At 47.0% G+C, this 17,552-nt stretch overlaps 1 protein-coding gene across 1 annotated transcript in view; it reads left to right on the plus strand.

Annotated features, from left to right (window-relative positions):
* Nucleotides 1-17,552, plus strand: part of TRPM8 (transient receptor potential cation channel subfamily M member 8) — a 267,091-nt gene that overhangs the window by 45,279 nt on the left and 204,260 nt on the right. Inside the window, exon 3 of the mRNA XM_078683346.1 lies at nucleotides 3,786-3,859. Within this exon, the coding sequence (XP_078539472.1) occupies nucleotides 3,786-3,859 (74 nt within the window). The remainder of the gene's footprint in view (nucleotides 1-3,785; nucleotides 3,860-17,552) is intronic.

Here is a 17,552-nt window from a genome sequence, read left to right on the forward strand (position 1 = left end):
CATAACCAACACCTAGTACATCTTCACAACAAACTCAAAACCAAACGGGTAATTTCTGGGTTTTGATGATGTCACATTTTAAGCACGGCGTGCTGTTGCTTTCGCCTGGTGTCACGACCGAACTGTCAACAGACTTAAGCAGCGGCAGCACACCGAGCTAATTTGAAAGTAGTGACTTCGGATCTGAGCTGCACAGGCCTCAATTTCTATTTACAGGAAGTGCTTTCGGCTTTTACTGAATTCCATTGTTTATCCGTGTGTGCCGAGACATGGTTGTGAGTGGTCGTTTGCCACTGTTTTCTGTGGTGCGATTAGCACCTGAAAAGTGATAGGTGTCTGGGCCGTCGGAGGACCTGGAGGCTTGCAGTAGGGGGGGCTCTTGAAAAGGTGCGAGCGGGCGACCCTCCTTCTCATTCTTCTCCTTCCACGGAGTCACTCGTCACTGACCTCCAGACTGACGGGCTGGGGGTGGGGGGTGCGCAGCTGCCAAGCAGTTACTGCGCCTTGGAACTAAGGGCAACCATGACTGGAGGCAGGGAAACTCCTACCCCTAGGCAGCCAATTCCCTTCCTGATTAGGACATCCGGTGCATGTAATTCGGGCCAGATGCCCCTAAAAATTGATGTGGGTGCAGTCCGGCAAGGTCAGGAACCGACATCCCCCATGAAGGCTGACCTTTTTCGATTTCTTCCAACTGTGGGGCAACGTTTGCAATTCACCCACCCTACTGTTTAACGGTTGCAATGCAATCTATTACTTTTTAAATTGATTCACGCGCATTCAGGGCTCATTCATTGTTCTTGTTCTTGTGGTATGTGTTGTGTAGTTGTTGACATCTGCAGAGTGCACAGCCGAGAGCGCCTGTTGATGGTATGAAGTTAATGCTCTGTAAGCCTGGGCCATCGCTGTTGCCTGCCCTCATTTCCAAGGTTTGCATTATTACAGACCGGATTCAGAGTCATGTGGTGGGGTGATACTAGGGTGTTATGGAGTCCATCTTTAGCTTGTGGGTGGAGCTAACAGAGGAAGTGGGTGGAGCCAATGGAGGAAGTGGGCGGGGCCAGTGAAAAGTAGGTGTGGCCTCCGACAAAGATTTGAGCACCTGCAATTCATATTTTACAAATTAAGCACTGTTATTAACAGTTCACAAGTCAAACTGTGCAAATCTGAAGGCAGCAAACATGTAAACAGGAGAGTCTGAAAGCCTTAAAAAATAACTTCCGACGGGTGGTGTTAAATCACTCGTTCTTTTATTTCATGTGTAAACTTACACTATATTTGTCCCACAAATGTCTTTTAAATACATTTGGTGAAGAAAGGATCAGTCTAGTCCTGATTTACATTGAGCATCTACAGCACATACCTTGTAGTATGAGTGACAATGTTGAAAACACTCTTTACAGGGCACAGGAGGACATCACCACAAGGGGAATCAGCAATGAAGCCATTTCCAGTTGTTGGCACTTTTGTAAACTGCATCTACTGCCTTCTCTTCCCCACTCTCTTTTCCACGAACCTTATTAATTTCTGAAAAACATGAAATTTGGATTACTGTACACATTACCAGGGGGAGAACAAAATTCCAGAGTCCTCTGCACATTTCCCAGAGGATCCCAGAGTATTGTGCACATTACCCAGTGGGGACCTCACAGTACTGTACACATTACCCGGAGAGGACATCAGAGTACTGTACACATAACCTGGAGGGTACCTCAGAGTTCTGTACACATTACCCAGAGAGAACCGAGAGTACAGTACACATTATCCAGGGTAGAACAGAACCCCAGGGTCCTCTGTACATTACCCGGAGAGGACCCCAGAGTACTGTACACATTACCCAGAGGGGACCCCACAGTACTGTACACATTACCCGGAGAGGACCTAAGAGTACTGTACACATAACCTGGAGAGTATTTCAGAGTACTGTACGCATTACCCAGAGAGGACCTCAGAGTAATGTACACATTACCCAGGGGAGAGCAGAACCCCAGAGTCCTCTGCACATTACCCTGAGAGGACCTAAGAATACTGTACACATAACCCAGAGAGGACCTCAGAGTAATGTACACATTACCCAGGGGAGAGCAGAACCCCAGAGTCCTCTGCACATTACCCGGAGAGGACCCCAGAGTACTGTACACATTACCCAGAGGGGACCCCACAGTACTGTACACATTACCCGGAGAGGACCTAAGAGTACTGTACACATAACCTGGAGAGTATTTCAGAGTACTGTACGCATTACCCAGAGAGGACCTCAGAGTAATGTACACATTACCCAGGGGAGAGCAGAACCCCAGAGTCCTCTGCACATTACCCGGAGAGGACCCCAGAGTACTGTACACATTACCCAGAGGGGACCCCACAGTACTGTACACATTACCCGGAGAGGACCTAAGAGTACTGTACACATAACCTGGAGAGTATTTCAGAGTACTGTACGCATTACCCAGAGAGGACCTCAGAGTAATGTACACATTACCCAGGGGAGAGCAGAACCCCAGAGTCCTCTGCACATTACCCTGAGAGGACCCCAGAGTACTGTACACGTTACCCAGAGAGGACCCCACAGTACTGTACATATTACCCGGAGAGGACCCCAGAGTACTGTACACATTACCCGGAGAGGACCTCAGAGTACTGTACATATTACTTGGAGGAGAGCATACCTCCTAAGTGTTCTGCACATTACCCTGAGAGGACCTCAGAATACTGTACACATAACCCAGAGAGGACCTTAGAGTTCTGTACACAATACCCAGTGGAGACCAGAACCCCAGAGTGCTCTTCACATTACCCGGAGAGGACCCCAGAGTACTGTACACATTACCTGGAAGAGAGCATACCTCCAGAGTCTTCTGCATGTTACCCAGAGGGGACCTCAGAGTACTGTACACAATTCCCATAGAGGACCCCTGAGAACTGTACACATTATCTGGGGGAGAACAAAACTCCAGAGTCCTCTGCACATCACCCGGAGAGGACCCCAGAAAACTGTACACATTACCCAGAGAGTACCCCAGAGTACTACACACATTACCCAGGGGAGAACAGAACCCCAGAGTCCTCTGCACATCACCCGGAGAGGACCCCAGAAAACTGTACACATTACCCAGAGAGTACCCCAGAGTACTGAACACAATACCCAGAGAGGACCCCAGAGTACTGTACACAATACCCGTAGAGGACCCCAGAGAACTGAGCACAATACCCGGATAGGACCCCAGAGTACTGTACACATTACCCAGAGAGGACCCCAGAGTTCTGAGCACAATACCGGATAGGACCTCAGAGTACTGTACACATCACCTGGAGGAGAGCATGACTCTAGAGTCCTCTGCACTTCAATTGGAGAGGACCCCAGAGTACTGTACACATTACCCACAGAGGACCCCAGAGTACTGTACACATTAGCTGAAGTGGATCCCAGAGTACTGTACACATTACCCTGGAGAAGACCTTAGGCCCCCTGAGTTGTAGCGGTTCACATTCATATATTTCCTGTGAACATGAAATTGCCTACACCAGCACAAGGGAGGGCCATCCAAAGTAAATCAGAGGTCAACTACGGAACATTTTAGGCCACCCATGCGAAGACCAGGATTTTCCTTATATTTTTTCTCCTAGGCTGACCAAATCTCATCTCACGACCTGGGAATGAACCAGAGAGTCCAGACATTTTTAGGAAGCTCTGAACTCACTCAAGGACTTTTCATTGCCAATTTCTTTGTGATGAGTGCTTACTTATGTGTTTCTCAAATATATATATTTATATATTTTTGTAGGATTCAGTCAAATTTGTTCAAGAAAACTTCAAGAAGAGAGAATGCGTCTACTTCATCAAGGACCCCAGATCAACGTAAGTCTGTCTGTTTCCTGTCTATCTTTTCTGTGTTTGGTTGCCAGTAGCCAGGTTCTGCTGCCCAAATGGAATAAAATATGTTGTAAATACACACTTGACTAGCTTCTTCCTCTACACTGCAGCCACACCTGTTGACGGCCAGCACTTTTTTAAAACGTAACCAAAGAAAAATAGAGAACAAGGTTTGAGTTCCTAATTTCGAATCTTGTTTGACCGCGCTAGATAGTGATGTCTACATCCCTTCTATGGCTGTCCCACCAAATTCCAAGACAGGTTTCATACTACACTGGTTCCTTTGCCTGGACTCTCTCAGACATGCAGTAAGCCTGCTGTGTTGCAGATTGGCCCTGCTAAAATATTGAATGCTGAAAAATATTTTTTCAGTCCCTGTGATTTTGTGGGTACTTTTTTCTAGTACAGATGTTTTGATGTTGTGCTGGCTGGACCTCCCACGCACACCCTACCCCTTGAAGAGAGTTTGACTTCATGTGGCGGTGAGACATGCTGCTTTAGACGCCTGCCATAAGCCTGCTCCCATAATGCTAAGCTCACGTTTTTTATAGGCTACTTCTTATGTATCTTGGAGAGTGCATGTAATAAATCCTCTACAATAACAAATGTACAGTATTCTGTTATTCTGAGAGGCGTTCCTTCTCACTTCTGCTTCTCACCATCAATGTGCTCTCTGTCATTAAATCCGTGATCAGCCCTAGGTGCCTTTTCAAATGTATGCAAATAAAACACAGATTCATGCCGGTCTTAAAGACAGTCCCAAAAAGAAAGATGGTCAACATTTCTGAGTGACTCCATCACACCCATCATTGGATGATAAAAAGCTTCCTCTGATCAAATGGATCTGTGAGGTTGTGCAATCTCACTGTGTAATATGCTTACCAACCCCTTTAGGACCCTTAGGTTTTGTCTGCAAAACACTCAGCTCAACCCTGGGTAGCTGTTGCACTGAGCAGGAAGGCTTACACAGAGGAACACGTGTAAAGCATTTAAGCAGCGCCAAAACAATTGAAGAAGAAATTGACCAGACACTTAAGAAATACAACACCAATTTATAAACTTGGACTTTTAAAAAAAATAATTTAGACACTTGAATGAAAAAGATCCACAGGAGAGTTCCAGAGATATTGATTTCACAAGCAATAATAAATCAAAAGCGATATCATTCAACCACGAACAAGCCTTCGCAAAGTCAATGAATTGGACACTTAGAAACTTTTTCAAAAGAAAACGTAAGTAAGTGTCAATGTGGTTGGTTAGAAATACTTGGGCAACCAACTCCAGCAGGGAGCTAGTTGAGGGACCAGCAAGGCCCTCAAGAAGAGTTACTTTCCCAGAGGAAGAAGTCCTTCAGCAGCTTCAGGCACTCTATCCATGGTAAAAATGGATTCTTATGCATTGGTCCTGATGCAAGGGAGGAAGGATGTCAGAGATGCTCAAAGGAGCTGTGGATGTGGTGCGGTCAACTGGGTTCTTCCTGCAGGGATTCCTCAGTCCAGGAAGATGGTGAGTGGGTCCTTGTTGCAGGGTCGACGTCCCATGAAGTACTCTCTGGTCTGGCCGAAGTCCAGTCTCCACTGGAATACCAGTCATCTGTTGTCACAGTCACAGGCCAGTCCTTCCTGAGTCAATAACTCACCTTTTGAGGGTCCCAACAACTCTACAACAGCACTCCTGGATTCAGTGAACTCAGGTGCGTTGGATCTTGGTCCTTGGTGCTGCCCAGCAGCAGTGGCAGCGGCTTGAAGGCTTTGGGTACCAACTTGCCCCAACCGACGTCTTCTGCTGTTGTGTCCCTGTGCTGCAAACAGAGGGCCAGTGATTTGGACCTTGGCGTCTCTTGGCTTGACTGGGCTCTGGAGACGATCCTTGATCAGGACATGGCATTGCTGATCCCTCAGTGCAACAGGGTAGTCCTTCTTTGGTCCTTCTTCAAAGTCAATCGAGATTTGAAGTCTGGATGCCAGGGGTGCACCTCTTATGCTCAGAGAGTGCCCTTAAGGCAGGATGAGGTTGGTAGCAAATCTGCTACCAGGTGGTCTCCCACCTGGTGAGCATTTCCTATGGAATGTAGCAACTGGCTATCCCAGGATGCACCATTCTGCCCACTCCAAGATGGTGAGACCCTATACTCAGTGTTCAGACTTTCCTTGCCCACCCCTGTGGTGTGGCTAGCTCCTGGGGAAATCAGTTTGGCTACTGATTTCCCCCTCTCTGTTTCACATGCCAGCATGTCTACCAACACAATGGAGCAGCCCTCCTCTCTAGTGTGACACGTCTACCCTTCAAAGGCTGTTTACCCTCTAAAGCCTGCCTTTTGGGGCGAACACCTAAATGGCTTCCTGCAGGAGGCAAGTAACATATCTCTGGTCTGAAATCCCTAACTGTTCTCCTTCCTGGCAGTCACTGGCATGTCTCTCCAAGAGGGCAGGAAGCCATCTAATGGAACAGACACCATGTGTGCCCAGGCAGATGCTGGAGTTTAAAAGGTTGGTAAAAGCTGCACAGTGGAACAAGTCGTTTCACTTGAGATACAAGTCGGACTTGATGTAACTGACTTGAACAGGTGTAGCAAGCATGCCCTTATTTCACTGACAATAGACTACTGTCCCTAGTAGGGGTTTAGTACATAATGCAGTGGCAGCAGCACAACATTTTTTGTGTGAATCTATAGTTGTGGTTAGGGCTTCTCTGTCTGTCTCACTGAAGTGGAAGCCTATTTATTTATAAAGTTTTATATAGCGCGAACTTGATCCCGAAGGATATCAGAGCGCTTTACAATTGGTCCACTCGTATAACGTTCTGGTTCTATGCACTTACCCAGGTCCTAGTGCAGACATCTGAAGTGTATGTTGTGTGTTCTATATGTGATGTGCATGTTACATGAATTGTGTGTATGAGTGACCCAGAGTAATGGAGGCCTGTGAATCCCTTTTATATGTCCCCAGCCTGGCCTTGTACACAAGATAAAAGCGGTGGAAGTGTATTGCTTACATTAGTGAAACTGATGGGTAAAGATCTAGACACTTGAATAGGGAACGAGGAGACAAGAAAATCAATTAGGCATTTTGCTGAGAAGTGCTGCTGATTAGGCTTCCTGTAGCACTTAGTAGATGGTCGGGGAAGAGATGGGACAGGCTGGACCGCAGTCTCTGTGTTCAAAGTGAAAGAGACTCCTTAGGTGTGGTCAGTCATTTGCCTTTCCCCTTGTCACTTCTGGGCGGGGGGCAAAATACAGCTATGTGCAGCAATCTCACACCTGTTTGTGCCTCTCATGTGGGTTCTCCAGACTAGAATCTACCCTCCTGTGGGAACATCCCTCTCAGGAGCGGTTCCTCCACTTGTAGTTGTTACAATTTTATGTTTGCGTTGCGGGTGGCCAGGTGGGCGGTACTGCTCTGCTCTTTGAGCAGGGCAGGGGAAGAGTGGTTTGCCCACTCCTGAGTGCGCAATAACAGTTTGGCCGGACCTCTGGGGCCGCCCAAACCAGTCATGAGCACTCTGCCCTTCTCCATGCAGGCTGCAAAGCAGCCTGCATGGAGAACATGCCTACCCCATAAGACCCTGGCTGGGCGCCTTCCCGACTAATCACAACGCTGCTTGCAGCATTGTGTTTGGCTTAGGGGAGGGAGCCTGGCTGCTTGCTTCGTGTTCCTGCCGGAGGCAGGAGAGCAGGAGCCGAAGCCGAAGCCGAGAAGACGTGGGACTGGCCTCAAGGTAAGTTAATTTTTTTTAATTTAACTCCCTCCCCAGTGCGACCTCCCCAGCGCAACCTCCCTGCCATCCCCCTTCCCGCGCGACACCCTTCGCCCGCAACCCCCCCCCCACTCGCGAGCCAATGAAGGCCGCAACTAATCACTCTACACAAAGGCTGTGTCTGGAGAGAAGTCTGGAGTGGACATTTTAAAGGAGAAGCACTTTAACCAGAATCACAGTTGCTCAGTGCTGTTAAATCAAGCGCTACGACCGCTGCTGACCTGTGCTGCTGTGACCCTGAAAGTGTTATATTCCAAATCCAAAAAGTTCTTTATTTCGGTCATTAAGACCATAAAAGGTGCAGATAAAACACACACAATTTACTTTAAAATACAGTTCATACAGTTTTTTTCCAATTAATACCATAAATAAAATAGATAAAACACCATTATTTTCCCAGCTCGCTAAATGAATACAGAAGGGAAACCAGATCATAACAATGTTCGCACATTTAGAGGATTTTCTTCTTCCTTACCAACCAAACTGCCATGAGGAATTTGGCTACTGCAAACACAATATGAGCAAGGGTATTGGTTTTCATTACTCTATGTGCTTGTAAGTAGTTGCTAAACCCCAAGTTTCTACAGAGAGGCGCTAGCCAATATTTCCTAGCTTTAGTATACGCAAGGCAGACAAACATGATATGGAATTCATCCTCCTCGTGAATGTTACAGCTTGGACACATTTTATCGTTGCCCGTTAACCATTTAGAAGTGAATGATCTTATGGGCAAGGTGCCTAGCCTCCATTGTGCGTACAGTTTCCTTGCGAAAGTGGGATAGATAAAATCCATAAAAGGTTCAAAAGCATATGAATTTTTGGATTCCAGGAATCGGTTTGTAAGGGTGCCGCTATTTTGTGCATTCAGCAGGAGTGCTAGTCTATGATCTTTACAAATTTGGACCAGTCTTTTGCGAGGAACCCTTCTGCAACCATATTCGGGATCCACCCATAACTCAGATAAGTTCATGGAGTATAGTTATTTTTTCACAAAAGCTAGCCAGGGGATTTTATCGCCTACATTCAGGTTCATGACGTGGATTAGGTCCTGCTTGTAATGAGTAAGTTCACTGGTGGACCAAAGTCTATGCCAGAACCTCACCGGCTTAGACTCTAGCTCCTCTGCAATGGAAGGGAGACCCATGTCAAGTCTCAGAGGCAAGAGTGGTGAGCCTCGTGGTAAGGCCAGGAGTCGTCTTAAAAAGCTATTTTCCACTCTAGCTAGTTCTTTGCCGGCTTTGTGCCCCCATAGTTCGCTCCCGTATGTTGCAGCTGCCTTGGCCTGGTTTTGGTACATTTCAAGCGCCGGGCTAATGGGCTTGTAGGAAGAGGTGTTAACCACCTTCAGAATCGCGCCCGACAGCTGGGATAATTTTAGACATGATCTTGCTATCTGGGGGTCCCATGATAAATTTTCCTGTAATGTTACTCCCAAATACAAAAAAGTTTTTACCCTCTCAAGGCTGGCGGTACCCAAGATGGGATTAGGTCTGGCTTTTTTTGGTGGATTGAATATCATGAATTTGGTCTTCTCTGTATTGATCTCTAGACCATGTTGTTTACAGAAAAGACCAAATCCATCCAGAATCCTCTGAATTCCCATCGGGGACTTGGAAAGCAGGAGAGTGTCGTCGGCAAACATAATTGCCGGCACCCTCCTGCCTGCCAGACGTGGGGCATCATTATCTTTAACATCTTCCAAATGGGATATAACATTATTAATAAAGAGGCAAAACAGGGTCGGCGCCAAAACGCAACCCTGCCTCACCCCTCTGCGGACAGCGAAACTAGGTGAGAGGCTGCCGTCCCTCCCACACCTAACCTTCGCGTAATTATTGTCGTGTAGCCTAATTATGATATTTAGGATCTGGGCAGGTACCCCCAGCTTTAATAGGACCTCCCACAGTTTCTTACGAGGGACCAGGTCAAAGGCTGACTTCAGGTCCACGAACACCATGTACAGCCTTCCCCCCTCTATCCTCACTGTCTTCCAGTAAAGGAGGACGAGGCGGAAGATCTGGTCCATGGTGGACGTGTTTTTCCTGAAGCCGGCCTGAAGGGGGCTCAGAATGTCATTGGCCTCCACCCAATCTAGCAGGTGGTTCAGGATGAGGCGAGCTAATAGCTTTTGGGGGACATCTATAAGGCTGATCGGCCTGTAATTGGCTGGGAGCAGAGGAGAGCCCTTCTTATATATAGGTACAATCTCTGCCCCCAGCCAAGAGCAGGGGATCGCCATCCCTCCCAATATGGCGTTGAAGAGGATGAGGAGGTACGGGCCCCAGATCTCAGGATGGTGTCTAAAGAGATCCCCAGGTAGCTTATCTAAACCAGGGGCCTTCCCCACCGCCAACCTCTCAATAGCACTCGCCACCTCGCCAAGGGTGAATTCTAGGACTGCTTCCAAGGAAGCAGGGGCCTCGGGCTCTACATCACCAGATGGCAGGGTAATGTCCCGATAGAGTCCCCCGAAGTGAGCCTCCCAGACAGCGGGGGCAATGTTAGGCTCCACTGCAGATTTAAGTTCCCCTGTTCCCGTGTTCACCAGGGCCCAGAATTTCCTAGAGTCTTTGGCATCTAGGGCGTCAGATAGATCATGCCAGCGGTCCCAGTCCCACTCGGCCCTGGCGGTTTTCATGGCTGTTTTATAATCCCTTCTTAGTTCTTGCACCCTGCCCTTATTAGATCCAGTTTTTATAGTAGCAACTAAGTCAGACTTAATCTTCTTACAGCTGCTATTGTACCAGGTCGGGGTTCGGGTCTTTTTCCGGCGTGATGGTACCAATGGGTAGAAGACCTCAGCGAGACCACTTACTAGTTCCGCATGAATTTGCGCTAGTTGCTTATTATAATCATCGGGACTCAATAGATTTATAAGGTCATCCACTTTTTCAAACTTTGGGAGTGCTATTTCATATAGTTTGCCCATGCTACCTTCTGTATTTAGCAGCTTCCCCCATTTTACCCGACGCCTGTTTGTAGTGAGAACCAAGTTCCCAGGGTCGTCACTATCAATAGGAGTCGGAGACCCTACTTCAGGTGCAGGATGTTGCATTTCCAGAAGAAGAGCGTTATGGTCACTGTCTGTTCTTGGCACCACCCAGAAATCCTGGACTTTGGACCACATACTGATGTCTAAGAAGATATAATCTATTCTCGACTCGTGATCCTTCCTGTTGAATGTGCACAGTGACGGGATATCTGACGGGGTACGCCCGTTACAGGCCCTTATTCCAAAATTTAGGGTGAGGGACATAATCTGTATCGCAAGCGGGGACCAATTTTTAGATTGGGGAGATAAGCATGGTGGGACTCCCCAGAAATCATCCTCCGTAGTGAGAGCACCCTCCTTTAACCCTTCTAGGGGCTCAAACTGACAGTTAAAATCCCCACCCATCACTATCTTGTAGTCACCAGACAGTTGACCCAGGAAGGACGCTAAGTCATCAATCGTTGAAGATTCCCCAACCAGGGGGACCGGGCGCGAGTATACATTAATAATTGCCAGGGCTATTACACCGGGCCATCTAAGCAGCACACACTGGATGTCGTGCGAGAACGTAGGAATGTTTTCCGCCTGGCATCCAATGTGAGTAGCTACCCAGACTGCCAAACCCCCTGAAGGCCTCCCTTTCCCGCTCCACTTGGCCGGAATTTCGAAGATTTCAAAGCCCGTTCTACTCAGGGATTCCCTCGCCCACGTCTCCTGAAATAGGCAGATGTCGCTGCCCTGTATCAGGAGGTCCCAATCAGTTGAATTCACTTTGTTTGCTATCCCCGCCACATTCCAGGAGAGGACCTTCAAACATTGGGTACCTTCCCTGGTCCCCGATCGTTCAGGTGAAGTTGATGCGGTGGCTAAGGGTGGATCAGGGGTTCCACTGGTGGCTGACTCAACTAGTGCGAGGGGCAAAGCACTCACCACTCCTACTGTTGAGTTAGTACCCATTGGGTCCTTAGATGATACAACTGCTAAATCCCTTGGGCGTCCAAGTGCTATATTCCTTCTACCATGGCGTTCATGTGCCCTGTCATTACTCTCACTCAGAACTCTCGTCCCGTCCATACTTTCCTTCCCATTGTCAGTTTCATTAGGAACCTGCATAGTGAGCACCTTTTGTGGTCAATCAACCTGGTCCAAACAAGAGTATCTATTTGGATGAATAAAATTACCATATGTGGGGATCTCATTGTGCCTGGGCCTATAGCATGAGCCATCCACTGCAAAACCCACCCTGGTCCAACCATCATCCCTCCTCGCAGCTGGATTGGGTGCACTTGGATAAAAGAATGAAAGGGGCACCAAATCAACTGCTGTTTTAGATGCACTGCCAAGCCAATTACAAATGTATGGGGCGACCTGTGGGCTTTTAAAGCTTACAATTATACAGTGTTATATTGTATCTCACCTGACAGGGCTCTCTAAGAGCCTGTCAGTAAAGTGCTGCCTCTCTACCCCTCTCTGAGAGCAGAAAGCACAGCTTTGGCAGAGGATGAGGTGGGAAGAAACAGAAGGCGGCGATGATGGGTGGCAGAGGCCAGGTATTTTTCTAAATTTGGGACTCAAGACTTTCCCTTTACTCTACTACTCATATGTGGCAGTTGAACGCATGGGAGGATGATTTTATGGGCCATACAAAACGTAGAATTGTAGGAGGGTAAAAGGTAACTAGCTGGGATGTTTTTCACCTCTGGGTTCCTAATGCCATGATAGGCAACTCAAACTATGGTCTTATTGTCTACTTGATGTTACTAAGAAATCCTTGGTGAAAACACATTTGTGTTAGTCCCAGGTAGCTGTTATCATTCTTTATAATATGGTTGCCCTTGTATGTTATGTTGTCTAGAGGATCTTCTGCCCTAGCAATAAAGTGTACAAATACACACTCATTCATCACCTTGCCTCGAGGCAATACATAATAAAGGCTGATGAGTTATAATCATTGTTTTTATTATTATTACTCATGTTTAAAAATAAACTATATTCTACTATTGTTGATCAATCAATCAAGCTTTTCCTTTGCTTTTTCTTCTATTTGTCATCATTAATTCCAGGTGCATACTGCTTCTCTGACCCTGTGTCACTTTAAGCAGATGTATGCATTTCTGTTAATGCAGACCTGACCATGCATTCCACACACTGTGACATGCTTGTGCATGCGCCCAGTGCTCTTTGCTTCATTCTTACACCCTCTGCCTCCCTCACTGTGCACTCCTCCCTCTCCAGCCCCCCTGGTGGGCACTGCTCTATGCATTCACCATATTTAGTTAGGAAATAACTTATTTTCTTTTTATCTTCTCCTTCTCCTTCAACTTCACATCAATACTTCCTGTTGTACAAACTTGCCCCTATGCATAACCTTTGCAGTCTTAAAGAATGTGACTGCCAGTCACCCTCTTCACTCCCCTTTTCTACCTTATAGGTCTCACTTACAGAAACCTTTACCTATATGTTTTCGAACATCTTTTGTTCTAATACATTAACATATATACATATTATGCCTTTTGATTGGATTACTTTTTCTTTCTCATCACCTTGCATATTGTGACTTTTGATCAGATTGGTTTATTCTTTCTCATCTCCCTTCTTATTTGATGTCTTTCCTATTTTGTGGTTTGTCCTGACTCTGGTGTATAGCTTCTTTACTGTATTTTGATTGGATGATTTATATCCTTCCACTGCTTACATTGATGCAACTACTTTTTTCTTCCTTTTAGCACTTCATGGCAGTGCATATGTTTTCTTTCTCTCTCCCCCACCCTTCTGTGTGGTGCTTCCCCCTTCACAACCTGTGCGCTCCATGTTGCCGTCTCAGCCCACTCCTATTGTAACCCCACCCCACCCCTCTTAATCCTGACCTGCTTTTTTTGTTTAATAACCCATTCCCTACGTTGCTCCCACCCTCTCACTGTTGCCTCCACCGGTGTTGGTTCACCTGCTCCTCCGTTGCTTACTCACTCCTTTTCTTAAAAAATATTTATTTATTTTTAGAAATGTTTTTGAGGGCCCAGCATCTGCAATCTACTACCAACTGCTCATTTGTAACGTTCTAAAATCATGTTTTTGTGCCCATTCATTTATTTATTATTTTTATTTTGCTGCTCCAACGTCGTCTGTGTTCTGGGAACAGGATATTTAAAAAAAAAAAATGACCACCTCGTCTAGATGTATGTGAGCACATTTGTGTCGACAAATGTACATCTATATCTCATCTTGCCGGAGCATCATTACACAAATGCTTGATTATGCATGCACCTATACTTATTTTTTAGGATAGACTTCCCGATGTGGGGAATCTGCTGCCTTAAAGTCTCCAGAGACTTATTGAACATATTGAAAACAATGCAACAAAACAAAAACACAACAGTTGCAACCCCCCCCCCGGGTGTGGTGGTGTGTTTCGATACAGCATGACAGACTGGGGTACTAGCCGGTGAGTTACATAAAAGCAGATGAATCCTGTCTCGCTCCTCAGACCCCTTGTGCCTGGAAACTGCTCTGGCCTCCCACAGGGCATAGTCTCTAGAAGTACAACATAGATTGGGGGTAGCGAGACACCCCCTCTCATTCCTCCAAATGTTCCTGTCACTCCCCCCATGTTTTTTTTAACATGTTTTTGAGGCAGCCCCTCACCTGGTATATGGGTTCTTCCACCTGCATATACCCCTTCATGTTGGATAGCCACTCCTGTACGGTGAGCAGGTCCGTACCCTCTCACCTTTTCACTATAACCCGTCTTGCCACTGCCAGGGACGTATTATGAAGGACCAGCATATATTTGTCCAAGGTCATCTCTCCCCAGGCCCCCAGTAATACCATTTTGGAGGTGAGCATCAGGACATTATCTACCACCTGCAAGAGTCGGGTCTCTGTACACCATCCCAAAATCTCGATAATCTGGGACACTCCCACAATGTTTGCAAAAGGGTGCCCTGCTGACCACACCCACTTTGACACCGTTCGGAGCCGGCTGACCTGTTTGTGTGTAGTAGGCCCTATGTAGTATCTTCAACTAAACCAGTAGGAAACCAGGGTCGGAGGGCCACTTCCCCAGGGCCCTGACATATTGCATTCCATTCATTCTTTTCCATTTCCAATCTCCCCAAGTCAGTTCCCATTTCTCTCTCCGAGTATGGAGGGAGGGTTGACCGTGCACCAAGAGTGTGGAATATATCTGGGATATGGTGCGTTTGTGTAGAGGGGCAGATAGCACCCACTATTCTAGGGGGTTGTCATCTTCTAAATTCTGAATATTGCTGATACGTCTGTGCAATATCGCCCTCACGTGCATGAAGCTGAGGAATAGGCCCTTTGTGAGGTCAAACTGTCCCTGTAGCTCTTCAAAGGCCAGTCATCCCCATTCTACTGTCAAATCTCCAAGCTTTGAAATTCCCAATAGATTCCACTGCCGATGTCCCGCTACCCTACATAGATCTGTGAGGGCACTAGATTCCCACAATAGTGTCTCCAAAGTCAACCTATTCGCCCAGCCCATCTTGTGCAGCACCCAGTTCCAAGTCCGGTTTACCACTGCAATAGGTTCAGGTAAGTGCACAACCCTCTCTGGCCCATATATATATATATATATATATATATATATATATATATATATATATATATATATAAATATATTTCCCCCCTGCATTTTATACAACGCGAACTTGACCCGAATCGGGTATCAGAACGTTTTACATAGCACCAGTTGCATTACATGAGGACACATTCATTTTTGTTAGGCACTGGGAGATTAAGTGATTTGCTCAGAATCACAGGATGTTCAGCATCATTGCAGAGACTCAGACCCAGTTCCCCAGATTCGAGGTCGACCGCCCTAGCCGTTAGGCCAACTCATCACCCCTATACAGCCACGGTCGGTAGGGGAGTACCGGCCGGGGCGGTGACGTGGGGAGGGGGAGGGGCAGGGTGGGGGTTAGTAATGTATGGATAATGGAGGTTTGCAGGTAAGTAAACATTTAAATAAATCAAACGAATTTCGTTGCGCGCACTGCATTGCATTTGGGGATGCAGTGCACACAACGAAATTCGTTTGATTTATTTAAATGTTTACTTACCTGCAAACCTCCATTATCAATACATTACTAACCCCCACCCTGCCCCTCCCCCTCCCCACGTCACCGGCGGTACTCCCCTACCGACCGCAGCAGCCCCTATATTCAACTCATATAACTTCGGGGGTGGGGGGGGGGCACTGCCATCCTGTCTGCAATTATAGATGCTGCCCTTTGATCCTCGAATTAACAATAATTAACTGTTAACAGTTGGGCTGCCCAGTAATGTAGGCGCAGATCGGAAAGCGCCATCCCCATCCAACGGCTGTCTGATCCGGGTAGACAGTGCTACACGGGGTTGCCTCGATTTCAGAGCAGGTTCCTCATCTTAGCCTTAACTGTTTCAAATAAGTGTTTGGGATCCTCAAATAACGCATTTTGCAGGACGTATTGGAAATAAGGGAGATAAACAATTTTGAATAGTGCTGCTCTTCCTAAAAGTGAGAGGAGGGGACAACACCAGTGCTCCACGTCCTGACGGAAGTCTGTCAGGATCCTGCCAAACTTTTTCTTGTAGAATAGAGTCCGGTCTTGTGTCACATAGATACCTAAATATGTAAACCCGTCTCCTCCCATAGCAGTGGGTCAGTGCTCCCTGCCTTCTGCTGCTTTGATGTGAGGGGAAAAATAATTGATCGCCCCAATTAATAGAAATGCCTGAAAAGAAGTCGAAGACCCTGAGGATCTCAAGGATACTTGGAAGGGATTCGGCCAGTCCACGAGGTACAGTAGGAGATCATCAGTGTAAAGGGAGAGGACATCTTCCCAGTCATCATCCCAGTACAGGCCCCACCACTTTCTGTCTCCCCTGATTAAGTTCACCAACGGTTCCATGGCCACTGCAAATAGATGAGAGAATAGGGGGTACCCCTGACGGATGCCCCTACCTAGTTCGAACTCCCCTGAGAGTGTCTCATTCACTCTAATTCTCACCTTTGGCTTGCAGTAAACAAAAAGCACCCAGGACAGGAGCAAAGGCCCGAAGTACATCCACTCAAGGAGGTTCATCAGATAGGGCCACTCCAAGGGTTCAAAGGCTTTCTCAGCATCTACCGCCAAGAGCACCGCAAGGAGTTCCCGAATGTTATCGCTATGGGCCAGGCAGCTGTACACGTGTTAAATGTTTTGGCTTGTGGGCCTGCAAGACATAAAGCCCGATTGGCCTGGAGCCACTATGCAGTCTATAACCTGCAATAGAAGGGTTGCCAATACTTTAGCCAATATTTTGGTTTCAATGTTTAGGGGAGATTTGGGCTGATAGGGAGCACACTCCTCCAGGGCCTTGCCTGTTTTAGGGATAAGCTTGTCGAAAATCTGAGGATAGTTCACGCTGGAGGCGTAAAACAAGGCTTTCAATTCTGGAATCTCCTCTTTATTCACACATTTTACGGATTCCACAGGAAGCCCGGTTGACTTTCTGCTCTATACTTGGACAGGGCCTCTATGACCTCCCTTTCTGTGATGTTCTGCTCTAGAGACTGCCTGTCAGACCTCTTCAGTTGTATGACGGGAAGGCCAGTCACAAATGTACACATGGCCTCCAAAGGGAAGCGCAGGGCATATAGCTCGTGATAATATTGTGCAGAGGTTTCAGCTATGCCCTTGTCAATCTCACGAAGACCACCATGTGGAGTACAGATCATGGGAATTGATCTCTGGCCTTTCTCTTTTTTGTCTAACAAGGCCAACAGTTTCCCCACCTTTTCTCCTTGTTCATAAATCCAACTCTGTTTCACCCTGTAAAGTGTTCTGGTTTCTTGGTGCAACATCTGTCTGTAACGTTCTCTGAACCAGTATAGGCGGTCAAAGAAATCAGTATCTGGTATCACCGCATATGTCTCCTCCCCCTGCT

The sequence above is a fragment of the Lissotriton helveticus genome, chromosome 3_1, assembly GCF_964261635.1.
Source record: "Lissotriton helveticus chromosome 3_1, aLisHel1.1, whole genome shotgun sequence".
In the NCBI taxonomy this organism is placed as follows: domain Eukaryota; kingdom Metazoa; phylum Chordata; class Amphibia; order Caudata; family Salamandridae; genus Lissotriton; species Lissotriton helveticus.